The sequence below is a fragment of the Cricetulus griseus genome, chromosome X (genome assembly GCF_003668045.3).
Source record: "Cricetulus griseus strain 17A/GY chromosome X, alternate assembly CriGri-PICRH-1.0, whole genome shotgun sequence".
In the NCBI taxonomy this organism is placed as follows: domain Eukaryota; kingdom Metazoa; phylum Chordata; class Mammalia; order Rodentia; family Cricetidae; genus Cricetulus; species Cricetulus griseus.
Window position 1 is genome coordinate 121,579,454 of NC_048604.1, and position 17,345 is coordinate 121,596,798.

At 40.7% G+C, this 17,345-nt stretch overlaps 1 protein-coding gene across 4 annotated transcripts in view; it reads right to left on the reverse strand.

Moving 5' to 3' along the window:
• Positions 1-10,285: 10,285 nt before the first annotated feature.
• Maob (monoamine oxidase B) overlaps positions 10,286-17,345 on the reverse strand; it is a 31,086-nt gene continuing 24,026 nt past the window's right edge. For all 4 annotated transcript variants that reach the window (XM_035450155.1, XM_035450157.1, XM_027433292.2 and 1 more), the window contains exons 10-13: positions 16,769-16,866; positions 13,294-13,405; positions 12,301-12,363; positions 10,286-11,221 (exon numbers count right to left, since the gene is read on the reverse strand). In XM_035450155.1, the coding sequence (XP_035306046.1) occupies positions 11,069-11,221; positions 12,301-12,363; positions 13,294-13,405; positions 16,769-16,866 (426 nt within the window). In that variant the 3' untranslated portion in view covers positions 10,286-11,068. The remainder of the gene's footprint in view (positions 11,222-12,300; positions 12,364-13,293; positions 13,406-16,768; positions 16,867-17,345) is intronic.

Sequence of the window (17,345 nt, forward strand, 5' to 3'; positions counted from 1 at the left end):
ATATATCCCTGCAGATTGGTTTCTTCTCTGCCCATCCATCTGGGTCTCATACCAAGTAGAACATCTGTTGTGATTTGTACTGCAGCCACAGTTCACTAGGGCAGAAGAGGAGTCTCACTGGATGTAGACAAATCTCCTTAGCTTTTTAAAAAGAATAATCCTGGAGTCGAGTTCTGAAACCTTAACTAATTATTCTTTACCAATAAAAAATCAGGGGTCAGATACAGTGGTAGGAAGCTGAAGGATCAGAGAAGCAGGGGAGCTGCCACCAGTGACTTCTTCCCTCATCCATTCCTTCCTCCAAAAGGGCAGAGGTCCTTTCTCAGCACCGCCTTACTACTTCCTATCTCCTAGCTGTCTGCAGTCCTCCAAACCTCTATGGTTATTTTTGGTCAGCTAGTGGCTTGCTCTGCCCTTTAACTCCAAGCAAGCTTTATTTGTCAGAACACAATAAAAATATCACACAACAGAGTTCTAAATACATAATGCAGCAATTCTCTAGGTTAACAACAGGGGTGAACACCCAAGGTAGAAGGAGGAGCAGAACCAACCTATGCATGTCCCAGGAGAAGGTTCTGGGCCATGATGGCTTGGATGTTCAAGAAGACAACAGAATTCTTGGGAAATTTAATGCCAAATCAATTTCTCTTCTCATAGCTATCACAAAATACCCAATTTAAGAATGTAAAGATCTCTTGTGACTCAGGGTTTTAATGGACTTCAGACCATCATGGAAGAGAAGGCATGACTGAGTTCCTGGTGATGAGAATATATGGTGGAGGATCCTCACGTCATAACAGACTAGGAAGTAGAGAAGGTACCAGAGTCAAAGGCTAAGCTATGATTATCAAAGGTCTACCATTAGCAGTCTATGTTTATCAACTAAGCTCCAACTTGTAAAGGCTTTGCAGTGTCCCCAAATAGTATTCACCAGATAGATACAGAACAAGCATCTGAAAAATGAGCCTTGGCATGGGCATTTCATATTCAAAATATAACACTGAATCCCATATATATAGTCTAGTTTTATTTCCCATTTACCTCTCAAGTAGGGAACCAACACTTCTTAGGTCAAACCATGAAAAGTGTTTGTTAGCATGCTCCTGCTAAGCCTTCAGTGCACTGGACATAGTGAGACACCTTTCCCTCCTTGAGCAAGATATTGAAAATGGGGAAGGTTGCTTACTGAAGGACACTGCTCCAGGCAGAGGCAGAAGAAATACCTGAGAAAAAGCTGTTGTGAGGACATGGGCAGAAAGAGAAAAGCAGCAGTGATGTGAAACAAAGTATCATTGGGTCTCCCAATGAACTACGGCCCCTTCCTGTTGCTTTGTCCCAGGATCCCATCTTCAGAGCAGGAGTTCTCTCTAGGTTGACCCAATTGTGACAGAGTTCACTCACACTAAGGTGAGACATTCAGGTATATATCCAAAAGCCTTTCTGATGTCGTGTTTCAGACAAGGTGACAAAATGTAACAGGAAAATTCTAGGACTTGTTCAGCAAGCACTTGCTGGAGTTAAAGTACCCTACCAGACTGTAATTGTCCTTCTGTGGACCCACCTGCTTGTCCAGCTTCTCTCTACCCAGTACTCATCCATTATCTCCATTTTTGTTCTTTTGATAACTATATTTACACATGTGACTGAATGTTGTTCAGATCCTTGAAGTAGAACACAATAAGCAAATCCGTATAGCTGTACTTTATTTAACTGGGTGTACACACAACAATACATAACAGACATGTTTTTAAAAGGCTACAAAGAATTGTTACTCATGTCTAAACTCAAAATATTGTAAAAATGGAGATTATAATGAACAATTACACCCAAATTGCCTCAGTCTGGGTACATAAATTGTGACAATTCTTAGATTTCTGTTCAAGGATTACACTGGCCTATACTTGAGCAATTGCAATTATCTCCTGCTACTTAGGGAAGACTAGTTCCAGGACCCTATGGGACACGGAGCTCTTGGATGCTCAAGTTCCTTATATAAAATGGTATATTATTTGCCTATAACATAGTCACATCCTCCCATATACTTTAAAATCATTTGTAGATTACTAATAATACAATACAAGGTACATATTTTGCAAACAGTTGTTATAGTGTACTATTTGGGAAGAAATGGCAAGAAAAACATTTGTACCTATTAAATGCAGATGAAACCTCTTTTTAAACAGCAAGTGATTTTTTGACAGTTACTCATGCAATGTAACAGATAATTTTAAATCAACATTTGAAATGAAACTGAAGTCTTTGTAAAGTATCTACTTTCCTCCTCTTTAACCTACCATAAGTCCAGTAATTTTAATAAACTATTTTTCTTTAATCTTTTGCCCTTTATTACATTTACATTTTTTATTGTCTATAGTTACAGTACATGGTATTGCATCACATAAGGACATTTTGAAACAAGCAACATTGTATGTTGAGAATATTCCCCTCCATACTCTTTATTCTGTCCATGATCACCCTACAATAATTTTTTAAAATCTTTTTGATCTGAGATTGGGTTAACTTGTGGAATATAGATCCTGTGGACATAGAGAGCAAAAAGTAGATACTGAACACTCATAGCATTTTGATTTCTTGTGCTTAATTCTCAGACCTTTCTCTCTGTAGTTAGTTCCATGACTCACTAAACTGTATCACTAGCCTCAACCTTTTCCCTGAAATCCAATGTGTCTCCTCAGATACCTCCGCTCAGATGGCCATTTTATTAATTTTCAAATTTATTTTATTAATTCTTTGAGAATTTCACGTAATAGATCTTGATCAAATTATATTTTTAAAGTCTCTCTCCTCTCTCTCTCTCTCTCTCTCTCTCTCTCTCTCTCTCTCTCTCTCTCTCTCTCTCTGTGTGTGTGTGTGTGTGTGTGTGTGTGTGTGTGTGTGTGTGTGTGTGTGTGTGTCCACAGAGACAAGAAGAAGAAACCAAATCCCTTGGAGCTGGAGTTGCAGGTGATTGTAGGCCAGCTGATGTGGGTGTTGGGAACTGAACTCTAGACATCTACAAGAACAGTGGTCTCTCTTAAATTGCTGGTGAGAGGTCAGGCACCAGCAGGCAAGACTAACGCCATTTTAGGCTGGACACCATCTTGAGAAACTGGACCCTGAACCCAGTTCCCTGAAAAACCACAAAAAGCTTAAAGTTGCCCCAGGGCCCGCACATCCTGCTGAATCAGCCTGACACTGAGGAAACAGATATCTTATCATGGTCACCAGATGTCCCAATAGGTCACCAGATGCTCTAATGGAAATTTCTAAATGCTTACTTAACCCCAAGGCCATTCGACCCAGGAAGCACCCCTCCTGAACCAATCAGAAAACGCCAAGGCTTGTACTCCCCTAGCTTGCTATTTTTCCCTTCCTAAGCCCACTCCCCTGCTGGTTCGGGGCCTCACCTGCTGCTGTGTTGGAGTGCTGGGGGTGGCCTCAACTCGAGTTTGTTCTTAATAAACCCCTGTGTGTTTGCATCAGTACTTGGCTTTCTGGTGGTCTTGTTCAGGGGTGTCCCGTGTCCTGGACATAACACTGAGACATATTTATAGCCTCTATTATTATTATTATTATTATTATTATTATTATTATTGTTGTTGTTGTTTTGAGACAGGATCTCACTATGTAACTCAGGCTTGCTCTGAACTCCTTGTCTTTTAGCCTTGGCCTGTCCAGTGTTGAGGAAAGCACCAATTTGTCCTTCTGCCCTTACTTTCTGTTCTCATAGCCCACACACAACTCCAAAACATTAGACTGGATTTTTCATAACCCAGGAAGCTTTCTGATATTTGAATTGGTTTTGACAGCAGGGTAAGGGAAAGAAAATATAAAGTCTAGAGAAAACACAGGCAAAGGTGTCAAACTCAAGGCCAATGGCTAAATGCCACTGAATTTTGCCTTGTGGGGAAATGGAATTTTATCTAGAATAAACTAAATCAGAACGTTTAAGGAAGTGATGGCTAGGGAGTAGAGATATAAAGGTGGGAGACGGGGACAGTGTGATCAGGACTGGCGATCAGAGGCTGAACTGTCACTCTACTTGAGTGGTATATGGCTTGTCAGTGACTCATCACATAGGCTCTGGAGAGATGACAAAAGCCATTATACCAGAAAACAGCAGTTCTTGGATTGGTGTAGACCTGTAATCCCATTACACCAGAGGCTAAGGTAAGAAGATAATGAGTTCAAGGTCATCCTGGCCTATATAGTGAGACCCTGCTCTGTTTTGCTTTTAATTGAGTACAGGAACCTGGTTTCTGGTGTCCACGAGGAAAATGCCATTAAGATCACTCACCAGGAAAATTTGCAACTCAATGACACCTCCCTCCCTCCCTCTAAAATTAATAGGAAATAAACAACAAAGACCCTTGCAGAACAAACTTCAGTAACTTATCTATCACTTCCTTGGAGTGCAGACAGAAGTGTCTATTATTTAGTTAGGTAATAGATTTACTTCTTTATTTAAATGAGGAGTGAAAAAATACAAGTATTTGTTGTTTTATATTGTCACAGTGGCTGAGCTTTAAACTGCTAGTGGCTGGCCACTGAGGCCATAGCCTGGGTGGGGGGGAAGTCTGCTCCCCAAGACAATGGTTCTGTTGCTGCCCCTGAAGGTAGTTTTAACCAAATCTCTCTCCTAATAAAACTGAAATTCAAAGGCTAGGGTGAAAACCTGTGAGTTTAGAGGCAGTTGCTAACCCTGTCTCTCTGAGTCCAGGTTAATTTTATTTTAACTAATGCAAATGCAACACATTTTTGCACAGTTAACAAATGCAGCATGAACAAATGTAACACATCTTTGCCTGGTTAAACAAATATTCCACAAGGATTTTAATAGCTATCTAGGATTAGGATGATAATAGAGAAGATGGAGCTAGAGTTTCTGTCCCACCAGGTCCTGCCGCCCTTCAGCCCCAAATAAGCACACAAAGACTTATATTAATTTATAAACTGTTTGGCTGATGGCTAGGGCTTCTTATTGGCTAGCTCTGTCTTAATCATTAACCCATATAACTACTAATCTATGTATTTGTACATGGCTTTATCTTCCCAGAGAACGCCTGGCGTGTCTTACCTTCCCGGTCTCTACATGGCGTCTCTTTATGGCACCTCTCTGCCTTTCTCCCCAGCAGTCTCTTCATCTCCTAGCCCTGTCAATCAGTGTTTTATTCATCAACCACTAAGAGAATCATATACACAGAAGAATATTCCCCCATCAAGAAGATCCAAAAGTGTATGCTGTGACAAAGGATTGAGTAATTGGGGACAAGCAGACTTGAAATATCAAAGAGTCACTTAAGAGAAGAGCTGACTATTAGCAGGTTTAACTCATCTCAAGTAGGTGCACCACTTCCATTGGAATAACATGGGCAGTGAGTGAGGAGTAGGACAGAACATTCTCAATACTGTACAGTCAAATCTAATGATGTCCTGAGCACTGGCCTTTGCAGTTGAGATGTCTCTATAGGTCAAACGAAACAGAAGCCACTTTATTGTCACCTCTTCAGATTGAGGTATCAGGTTTCATTTAGTTCTTATGACCTAACCTGCTGCCTTCTGTTTCCAAATGTCTTTCATCACCATGAGAGAAAGTGTTTGACACAGACCAGCTCATGGCCCTCTGGCCAGTGTTGCATTATTTTCCTCGGTAGACTATTTGTATTCACTCCAGATAGAGATGTCAATGACAAACCAAAGAAGCAATTCCATCTCAAGTCCAGGCTTAGTGAGCCAATGAGTTTACTGGGACTACAAGAGCATGGGGTGATTCAGGCAGCTGCATCACCAAAGTGTCCCTCTCCAGCATAGGTGATGCTTCATGAAAACTGCACCACTGCAATCCCCCCACATGACTAGCAGGCAGCTGCCTGTGGAGTATCCTCACCCCTAGCAAGTGTTTACAGTTTACTCATATCAGAAAAGGGCCTCCTGAGGCTTGGAAGCTTCATAAACTTTGTGAAACTCATAAATGTCTTAGGAGTTTCACGAACCTTTCCCTCTCTCCACTAGGAATTGTTCAACCTAGAAGAAACAGCTATAGGACACTGGCCAGAGAGATATGGACCACTATGCAAGGCTACCTGTCAATCTTAAACTACTCAGGTCCTGTGGGTAGCAGTGGCTATGCTAACAAAATGAAAGGACCAAGTCATTCAGGTTCCTGCAAACATCTGCTCAAGACACTTGTTTAGTGTGAGACCTTGCTAACAGATCATATTTAGGATCTACCACAGTTGCACAGTCTTGACAATACAACATTGGGATGGTGTCTGTCTAAAATATCCGTGATACTGCTACACAACAGATTGTTTTTCTAAAATTCAATATTTTCCTTCCTTGGCTAAAGAAAGAAATGAAAATGTGCTTCTTTCAATTCGACAAATCCAGCATTGCATCAACCCATGTTTTCATTCCAGCTGTTGCTATAGCAACCAAATGAACAAGCTACCGTCAGCAGCTTGAGTGGCCATTTTGGTCTATTGGCAAACCTGGAAATTAAGAAATTAATGTTACTGGGAAGAGTTTGATCAGTGGGCAAACAGTACTCCCTTCTTTGGTCCAGCAGACGATTTTCTTTCCAGAAGTACCTTCTGCACAGCTCTTCAAAGGGTCCCCAGCAACTCAAAGCAGCAACTAGCTGAACATTATAACCTTGGAACAGTTCTCTATTTTTCTTTGGTGTACCACCTGGGTCACTTACAGCTTGAGAGGGTTGGTGGGACCAGGGGAAGCAAAGGAAGACAGTCATTCTTTCAAGATACTTTTCTTCAGTCATGAAGCTTCTGTGACCAAGGAAACATGTCTCCTTCTTTATATTTATTTATTTGATTATTTATTAATTTATCTTACATCCTGACCACATTTTCTTCCTCCATCCTCTCATCTTTATGTTGTTTAATCAATCCTTAGTATAGCAAAATGTTTATTTCTATTCCAGATCACTTTCTGCATCGTTTTTCTACCTCAGTATACCTTGAGAGGCCAGAACTATTGCCTGCTTAGTACAAAGGATAGTTAGTGAAACCTAAACCCTTGACCTGTGTACATGACAAATGGCCTATCCTGTGTGTGTGACAAATGGCCTATTTTTAGACCCAGGAGAGAGGAACTCACACCCAGGCTATGTCAATATCGAAATGCTAGCTCTTTGTTCTCAGAAAAGTAGATAACTGCTTGACTGTGAGCACACCTGGCCCAGGAAATAGGGCTATAGAAATCCCCCAATCCCCTCCCAAGATAAATGACTAACCAACCTGTGATCCCTTATCCCTGGCTCAAACTTTGCTCAACTATATGGTAACAACCTAACTTTGTGTAATTTCGTAGTTTTTGCCTTTATAAACCTCCTACAATGGAGGCACAGGGCCTCCTCCTGCAGCTGTTGCACCAGCTTGCTGGACGAGGTCCCTGCCTATTTAAAAGACCTTGTGCATTTGCTTCGTTAAGTTGGCTCCTTGGTGGTCTTTTTGGGGGTCTTGAAGAATAGGCATAACAACCTGGGCAGCTGAAGGAGGGTGGAGGTAAAGCTTCAGTGCCATATTTCCAAGTCTTCCCGCATATTCAAACCAGTGTACTAAGCCTTTGGCTAGAACTTCAGAAAGAAGGGCTGGGGAAATGACCAACCCCTACCACACTTCTGTATTAAACTCTCTATGTGCTTAGGCAGTTGTCCTACCAAATTTCCCCCAATCACTCTAATGTATCCCCCAATTGAGAACCATAACATAGACCCATTAATATATCCAAGGTGGAAACTATTTAAGCAGCTATTAGTGCTACCTCAACTAAAACTCAGTTAAAAAGACAACTAATAATCTAAGAATGAGGATGAAGAAAAATGATATTTGGCTCATTTGGCACATCCTGACCGAAGCCTTCCCTCCCACTTCCTCCCCACTCCTCCCCTCCACCCCACCTCAATCTATCCCTTTTCTACAATAGGTCAGAAAGGGGCAGGCCTCACATGGGCTTCAGCAAAGCATGGCATATCAAGCTGCCATAAGACCATGCACATCCTTCCTCGTATTCAGGCTGACAAGGTAATCCAGTGTGAGGAATAGTTTTCAAAGAGCCAGCCAAAGCACCAGGGACAGCCCTGCTCCCGTCGCAGGGAGTCCCACATATAGACCAAGCTACACAACTGTTACATATATACAGAGGGCTTAAGTTGGTCCCATGCAGGCTCCCTGATTGTTGCTTCAGGCTCTGTGAGTTCCCATGAGCCAGGCTTGTAGTTTCTGTGGATTTTGTCCCCACAATATTCCTGACCCCTATTTCTACAATCCCTCCTAGATATAAACTTATTTTGAACTATATTTTCACTTATGCTGCAACATTTCCAACTTAATTCCTCCAAGTCTTATATTCAACGTGTATGGTTTCTTCAGCAGTAGGATTTTACATTCAAGTTCTCTTTAGACAACAAAAGGCAACAGCAATAACCTATATTTTGGGGGTAGTCTCTTATATTCTCATGAACAACAATTCAAGAGGAAGTTCCTCGTGTCTGGCATTGGGATTTTGTTAGATAGATTATGGCTCTTGGGAGGAGTATCACCATCCTGTGTGGTATAAATTTTAAAGTATTTACGTCTATCAACACATACACTTATATAGATAGTCAATTTAATCTTAGATAAATATAAAAATGTTTTCTTATGGCTTTTTCAAACTCTGCTTGTGTTATTAATTCCTCATCTCTTCCTCTCCCTCTATAGTGCCCACTATCCACTGTTCTCAGTTAAATCCCCATGATTTTTTCCTATTTTCCCCATGTCCTGCTATTCCTCTCTAGAGTTCCTCACCACAGAATACCTCTTTACTTTTCTGTAGTTACTCCAAGTTATAGATTCCCATCTAAAGATGAAGAGCTGGGATCAACAAATAATATAAAATATGTGCTATTCCTCTTTCTGCATCTGAGTTATCTCATTCAGTATAACATGTTCTAATCCTATTCATTTACCTGCAAAATTCATAATTTCATACTTTTATACCTGAATAGTATGCATTAGATAATATCACTTTCCTTAACCTTTCATCAGTTGAAGGACTTTTAGGTTGTTTCCAATACTAGCCATTGTCAATAGAGCAGCGATGAACATGGCTGAGTGAGTATCTGTGGTTTATGATGTTGAGTCCTTTGCACTTACGGTAAGGATTGATATAACTGGCTCATATGATAGATCTACATTTAGCTTTTTGAGAATTCTCTATATTAGTTTACATTATGCCTCCTTCAGTTTGTGTCTTATGCATCTCAGCCTTGCTATACATGATGATGATCCTCAACTTCCAATTTTCCTGCTTCCGTTTCTCAAGTGCTTGGAATTACAGACATGCACTGTTATGCCTACTTTTATGAAATATTGGCCATCTAACCTAGGGATTTGTTTGTGTGTGCTAATCATGCACCCTACCAACTGAGATACACCCGATGCCTTCTATTATTTATTTTAAGGTAGGTTTTCGCTATACCTAGGCAGGTCTTGAATCTTAAATCTTTCCAAGTGCTGGGAACTTAGGTGTGAGCCACCAGGGTCAGCTATCCATTCTTCTTAAACAAACAGACAAAAATGACCCTATAAGTTTAAGTCACAAAACACAGTACAACTGCAGTAATTTCAATGATTGCTAAGTACTCCAATTTCTGTCCTCTGCCTATTAGTTTTGTTTTGTTTGTGCTTAGGATGAAACCCTGGGACTGTGGTATGCTGCTTGAGTGTCCCACTACTGAGAAACTACTTTAACCCCAGCAGTATATTTTAAATGTTTTTAGAAAACCCAAAAGAGATACAAATTCTTAACAGGTTCTTTATTTTCCTCATTTAGTTTCTTTTTCCCCCTTTTTTTGGTTTTTCAAGACAGGGTTTCTCTGTGTAGCTTTGGAGCCTATCCTGGCACCTCATTTAGTTTCTAATGTTCCCATAAACCCATGCACATGAATGCCATTGTAGGATCAGAAATTCTAGTATTATTTATTAATCCTGGGAGTCAAAGAAGGGTGAATTCTTCAAAATGATGGTCTCATTTAAAGAGTAGTTTATATAGGATTTAATGGACTGTGACACTATAACTTGCAGTTAATGGGTTTACCTGGTAAATAACACCACACTGATATGAAATATGAAAGGTCAACTGAAGTATTATAATTATTTTAATAGGTTCTGCATCTTATGTTGGTTAGTGTCTATTATTTTGACAGACTTTTGGCTTATCAAACAATTTTCTGGCCTATCAAAACCTTGAAAGTCATTGCCCCCAAAAGAAAAAGCAGCAGACATATGATCAAGCAACTTTATTTTTAGTTATCTAAGCGTGTCTTAATCTATGAAGGGAACATAATGGAAGATACAAAAGAATGGCAAAGATAAGACTTCCACTATCAAGAAAAATAAAAATCAGTTGGCAATATTCCACAAAACAGCAAGAGCAAAGGATATCTACTGAGTAGCACAATACCAGTTAATACAGAGTAAATCCACATAGGAACAACCACCAATGAAGATGGCATAAAGCAGAGGATGACTGGGAAATACATCTTGGGAGGTGGGAAAAGCATCAACTTGTATCCATTCCAGTCATCCACATATGAGGGGCTTACTGGGCCTTGTGTGATTAAATTTCACCTCTGTTGCAGTTGGTTTATTCAACTCTAAAGCAAAGGATGAGCTCCAGATGGTATTTAATGTCTTCCAGTTATGCAAGGCAGGATTGTAAGTACAACTGCAAAGAACTTGAGTAGGTGAGGACACAACACACAGGAATAAAGAAAAGCACAAAGCCACCTGGTTTTGAAAAAAAAAAACTGTGTGCAAGGCCAATTAAGTTGTGAGTAAGCAAGGATCTTGAGCAAGCCTGTGTGTCTGTTCTAAAAATTCAGAGGGCAGAAAAGTTGGAAATGGGTGGAACACAGTAGGGGTGCTAACAAGCAACCAGAAGGGAAAACAAGTTACTGTGCTTTCTCACTCCATATTCTCTGTGTCTTTTAAGATTTTATAACAACCCCTTCCCAAAGCCTCATGGCGCACAGAATGAGAGGACTGTAGATGTGGAAGTCCCATATTTAGAAACGCACAAGCAGGCCCCTTTTGTGGGCCAGGAAACCAAGAGCTGTTGCTGAAAAGATGGTGGTCAATCCAAGCAGCTTTAGCAGTCCTGGCACAGAAGGCAAGTATCTCTCCAGGAAGGTGCTGGTAATGGGTCGTGCAGGGACATCCTGGGTCCAGAGAACATTAATGTCAGTATAGGGTTGTGCATGTCATCCCAGAAACTATTTCTTTCATGTTGTTTTAAAAAGAGTATCCCATTCATTCCAACATCTGTGGTATAAAGCATGGCATTCCCTTGTGGCTCAGCCCCTCTTCTTCACCTTACCCTCCATGTTACTTTGTTAGTCCTCCTTTTGCAGCCCTTAGGCTGAGATGGCTCTACCTTTCATATTTTCTCTCAGCATATCCTCTGTCAGAATTGTACTTGGGTGTTATTCTCTGTCTTCCTATCTGAAAGCACTGCCATCCTCAGACTACAATGGCCCATGTACACCATGAATGTTTGTTGAGGAGGATGAATGAATGTTCCCCTCAGCCCACCATCCTGTTTCTAGCAGAAGCACTACGACAGTAATTTTTGGAGTGTTGCGGCTAGCCTCGATGGTTTCAGGCTTAAAAGGATAGAAAAATGATTGACTTTTTTGGATCCCCATTCTCTATGACTCTATGCACCCTTCCTGTGAGTCAGAAAAATGTTTTATGGTTTTATTACAAAAAGAAATGTAGTTGAAGTGAGTTTAAATGTGCTCCACTTTGTTCCACCTCTTGACCCCTGGATAGATGATAATAACCTTTTTTCTTACCTTTTGTTGAGAATCAGTAAGTCAGATCATTCAATAGACATTGAAGTTTTTATGATTGAGTTCTCATTTTGAGGGGGTGTTTTTGTATTTACTTTCCCTCTCTTTCTTTTCTTTGTTTCTTGTCTTGCCAGAGATCAAACCCAGGATCTTACACATGCTATGCCATTGTGCAATGCCCTGTCCCCCACTTATTTCCCAATATATCTAGAGCTCTCTGAGAAGTATCTCATTATTACAAAAATCATATTTTTCCTATTCATCTGCAAGAGATGTAGCACTACAAATTTGTCAAAGTTCATCTAAATCTGTAACCCCCTAAGTCATGGAGTTTACTTAGATATCCATACATCAAATCATTAGGAAAAGGAATGTGCATATATACAAGTGTGTTCATGGGAACAATCATTCTTAGAGCAAAGACATAAATCTGAAATATAGCTTACCGTAGACTCTGGTTCTGGCTGCCAAATTTCGTCTTCTGGAATCTTCCCAACAGCATGCAGAATCTGAAATGAAAGATTACCTTGGCAAATGACAAAGCAGATACTATCTTTCTTTTAATCTTTAAAAAAGAACCAAGTGAATGCCTCTTGGGATATCCATCAACAATGTCAAGGTAAAGAGCAGAGCAATCCACTTGACCTTTAGAAAGGCCCCCAAAGATCTTTTATTTATGATATAAAAGGTTTCAATCATTAGCTTCACCATAAATTTTAGTACTTGCAAACATATCTTAATGGGAATGAGACTAGAAGAGTTACCAAAAAATAATAATTGTGAATTTTGAATCCTAATAGAAATATTTTTGATTCTGTAACATCAGACATAGGAGATCGTTTTCTATTTAAAAACAAAATTTTTAAAATTGTATGTTTGTGTGCTTGCTGAATATATGTAAGTGCACCAGGTGCCTGAAGGAAGCTTTGGAGATCAAAGGAGGGCATCTCATCCCCTAGAACTGAATGTCAGTGCTAGGAGGCACATCTCTACAAGAGCAGTGAGTGCTCTGAGCTGCAAGACTGCCTTTCCAGAACCCCTATTCTTAAAGATATGTTCTATTTGTAATTCTGTGCACGTGTGTGTCTGATGTGCAGACAGCCTCTGAGTTCTGGAGATGGTAGTGTATCACCTGGAAATGAAGTTACAGGCAGTTGTGAGCCTCCGGATATGGGTGCTGGGAACTAAACTCAGGTCCTCTCAAAGAGCAGGAAGTGCTCTTGACCATGGAACCATCTCTCCTCCCAACACCTCTTAAGTATAGCTGAGTTCTGATCCACATTTCAGGTAAAATATAGATCCAATGTTCTGTTTGATTGAGGTATTCCTTTTCCCTAAAACTGCTATTATAATGGTATCCTGGGTCTTTAGATGGGGAATATGGTGGGTGGGTGTGGATACTACATTCCTCCCCCACTGCCCGTGATTCTGGGCCCTACCTCTCTGGCAGCTCTCTCCCCAGCCTGCACAGCTCCCTCCATGTAGCCACTCCAGTGTGAGGCAGTCTCCGTGCCTGCAAAGAAAATCCTGCCCACTGGCTGACGTAGAACCCTGAGAATAACAACAAAGCAGTAAATGTCATTTCATACAGAAATTAGTTCTCTCATGATGATCAAGGCCAGTTGGCTTCTTCAGGTTAAAGACTTCTAGGAGGACACTGACAATGTAGAATAATGTTCCTCATGTTCCTCAGTTATTGTATTATCTCTGTCATAAAATGGAACAAAAGCTGAAGTTCACACACTCCTATACCAAGAGACAACAGGGAAAGGATCCGACATCAATGGGGACAAAATATGTATTTGATTATTCTCATAAAGTGAGGGACTGGATAAGCCCAGTCACGTATGGTTCTCTTTATATGAGGAAGGTGACACATTCGTCTGATTTCCTACCTAGTTATGCTACCATTAAACCTGACAGTTTCTTCTCAACAAGCTTTGCCTTCTTCATCTGTTTTTCTAGTAACTTGTTTAGTTTTTGTATGGTACAGGATGGAGCCCAAGGATTTCTGTATGATAGGCATGTGCTCCACTACTGGACCACATCTCCAGCCCTTATCTATCTCTTCAAGGGATAGTCTAATGATTTTTAAGATGATTTCCTATAAGGAAACTGAAGAAATGAATGAGTCTTATGGATTCATTATCTACTACTCACTAGGTTTCAGGACCATCACACCAAACTTTAATTTAAAATTTGTTAGGCACCTACTCTTCAAAGTTCATTACTCCTCACCACTATTATTATGCACATTTTGCAGAGGAGAATGCAGCCGTAAACTGTGATGCACCACCAAGAATGAAGGACTTGTGTGTTGGTGGAAGTCCTTTCACAAGATGCTATTCTCATGCCGGCACTCATTGAGGGTGACTACTTCCACAGGAAAAAATGATCTCACGACTCCTTCCAACATCTTCCAGTGAATGGCATAAAAATAAGCCTTTAAAGTTGCAAGCCCCAAACTCTAACATGAGACCACTTAGAAGGACCATTCTACTCCCAGAATGCTTCATGAGGTCAGATGGCACCTTTGTTGAAACTGAATCATCACTTGGCTTGCCCTTCCACCCCATCTTGCTTCCTTCCTCTTCCTTCCATAGGTGTCAACCTTAAGGACACAGTCTAATATCTATCCTGTCTACAGATTGCTTCAATCTCTTCCTAGAACCTAGCCAACAACAAAGATGAAGCATGTTTTCATTAAATTCAGTAGCTGCCCCTTAAGGAACTGCTGTCCTAATCGGTAATTGCAACTCCACAGCTACCAGCAGTGGTTTGGCTGCACTGGCCATAGCCAGGCAGGAATTCTGTTGCTTTAGGCACTGGCTTTATCATGGCCATTAAAGGAAAATTTATGTAGATCTCTATCCTTCTGTAGAACTTGGTATTCAAAGGTTGAGGTGAAATTCTGCTTGCCCAGAGAGGCTGAATATCAAGTAGCTAACCTTCTCTCCTATCTTATGTCTCCCCCAAAACAGGGTGTCCTGCTCAGCCCCCACTTTAGAACCCTAGCTACACATGGTTCCTCCCTACCAATTCCTGTCAGCTAGTAGCTGACTCAACCTCCTGACCCCAGGCTAACTTTATTTAATCAAACAAATATAACATGTCTTTGCATCATTAAACTAATATCACACAGTATAAATGGATATAACACATTTTAAGCTAATATTCCACAACAGAAGTGGTTTTCTCTGGTCTACAGACAGCAAGTAGCAAAGGTAGTATTTGAAGCCAAGTGATCTACCAACTTCAACACAGTCATGGTTAGTATTTTGTTTGTAATCTAACAACTAAGGCTTGCATGAAGATCAGAATGCAGAGCTAAGTCACTAGTTAGCCACATACCTAGTTAAGAGCTAAGCCACTAGTTATACACACACACACACACACACACACACACACACACACACACACACACACACACACTACAATAGTTAGCCATACACCTAAGCCACCAGTTAGTCATAGAGGACAGGCACTGGTGGCCACACCTTTAATCCCAGCACTCAGACAGAGGCAAATGGATCTTTGTGAGTTCAAGGTCACCCAGGGCTTCATGAGAGTGAACCAGTCTAAAAGAGAAACAGAGCTCATATCTTTGATCCCAGCACTTGAGATGACATGCCTTTAATCCTAGCACTAGAGAGGAATACAAGGCAGGAGCTCAGTGCAGTCTCAGTGCAGTCTGAAGTTTGGTGGAGATCACTACAGTCTGCAGTCACACAGAGGACAGGATCACCTCTCTTTGGTCTTAGCCTTGGTAGAGGTAAGAACTCGCTAGTGACTTGGCTGCTTTCCTTTTCTGGTCTTCAGCTTGAACCCCAATATCTTCCTCTGGAATTTTATTATTCATGCTACACTAATCTTTTTAAGAACTTCATGACAGACTACTAGTTAACATCTCACATTGCATATAAGCAAACAGGCTCAGAGAAATGTACAGCTAGAGCCACAGTACTTGAAAACAGCAGAAGTAGCATTTGAAACATGTCTAGCAGATGTCAATGTCTCTATTTTTATCATCTCCGTATTACCTAATATATTACCATCACAGTAGAGTGCTCACATGCTAAGCAAAGAGATGGAAAGGTCACAGGCACTTACCCTAGAAAAGGAAAGTGCATTATCACCTTACAAAGACACCATAAAAGAAGTACCACCAGTGCCACTGTCATCCCATCTCAGGTTTCCATGATCAGAAAAGGGATATCCAGAGTTCAGAATAAATGCTTATGTTAGTTAACACTTGTCCCTTTGGGGCATGTCCACAAGAGTTTCCAGGGAAGATTTGGTCTCCCTTGACGGACTCACAGTAAGAACAGACTATTGCAAGGCTGTAGAACTGTGGAAGATGGGGCTAATTAGAGAAAATGCATGACTGACTGTGTGTCATTGGAGGCTGTATATCACCCTATCCCCTTCTTATTACTTTTCTGCTCTGCATCCTGCCTGTTACAAATGTTCTAACATGCTTTCCACACCATGATAGATTGACACATCCAAATCATGAGAAAACCATGAAAAATACTTATTTTGTCAAGTATTTGGTTCCACTGAAAAAAAGCTAACACTTTTTAATATGGTTAATATGGGCCCATTATCAGAAAAAAACGTATTGTTATGTTTTCCTTTACCAGCATTTATCGTAGCCATACAAAAGGCAGGGGAATATAAGGTGCAGTATAGCGACTTCCTTTGTGAGATGCATGAGCTTCAAAGGAAATGGGGAACATTCTATCTTTATGGTATTGACAAGAAAGCAATAACTAGCAAGAAACGAGGTAACGTAGTTGGAGCTTGGCTTCAATTGCAGGGCTTTCAGTCACAGCTCAGTACACTTGTATTTATTAAACATGGCTTGCTTGAGTATTTGCCAGCCCAGGAGTTGGTGCAGTGATTGGGTAGTACCTTCCATACTGGGTCATGATGCCTGGAGGGAAGTAGGTTGTGTAGCAGCCCCCGGAGTACTGCTCCTCACACCAGTTCTTCTCCTCATAATGGACTGGCTGTAAGGAAGAGGAACAAAAGCTTGAAAGAGAGGCAGAGGAAGGTATTTTGTTGATTGTATACAGAGCTCATGCTAGTAGACTTCAATTTGTACAGAACAAATTGCAGCTCTCCCTCAGAATCTGAAGAGCAGTGCTTCTATACCTCCCTGCTTCCTAGAGATGCTCAAGACCTTTATAGAAAGTGGTGTAGTGTTTGCATGTAACCTGTGCACACCCTCCCCTCCCGTATGCCTTAAATGATCTCCAGATTATTGATAGCACACAATGCCATACAAATGCTTATCACACAGAGTCTTCAGTGCATGGGCAAATTTTTTCAAATAGTTTGCAGAACCTGTATGTACGGAGGGCCGACAGTACACTGAATTAGGGCCATATTATCCCCATGTTTCCAAAGACAGTTCTTTGGACAGGTAAATGTTTTTAACAAAAAAACTTGTGGTAATTTTGGACCTCAGAAAGTTTTCTCTTTTGAC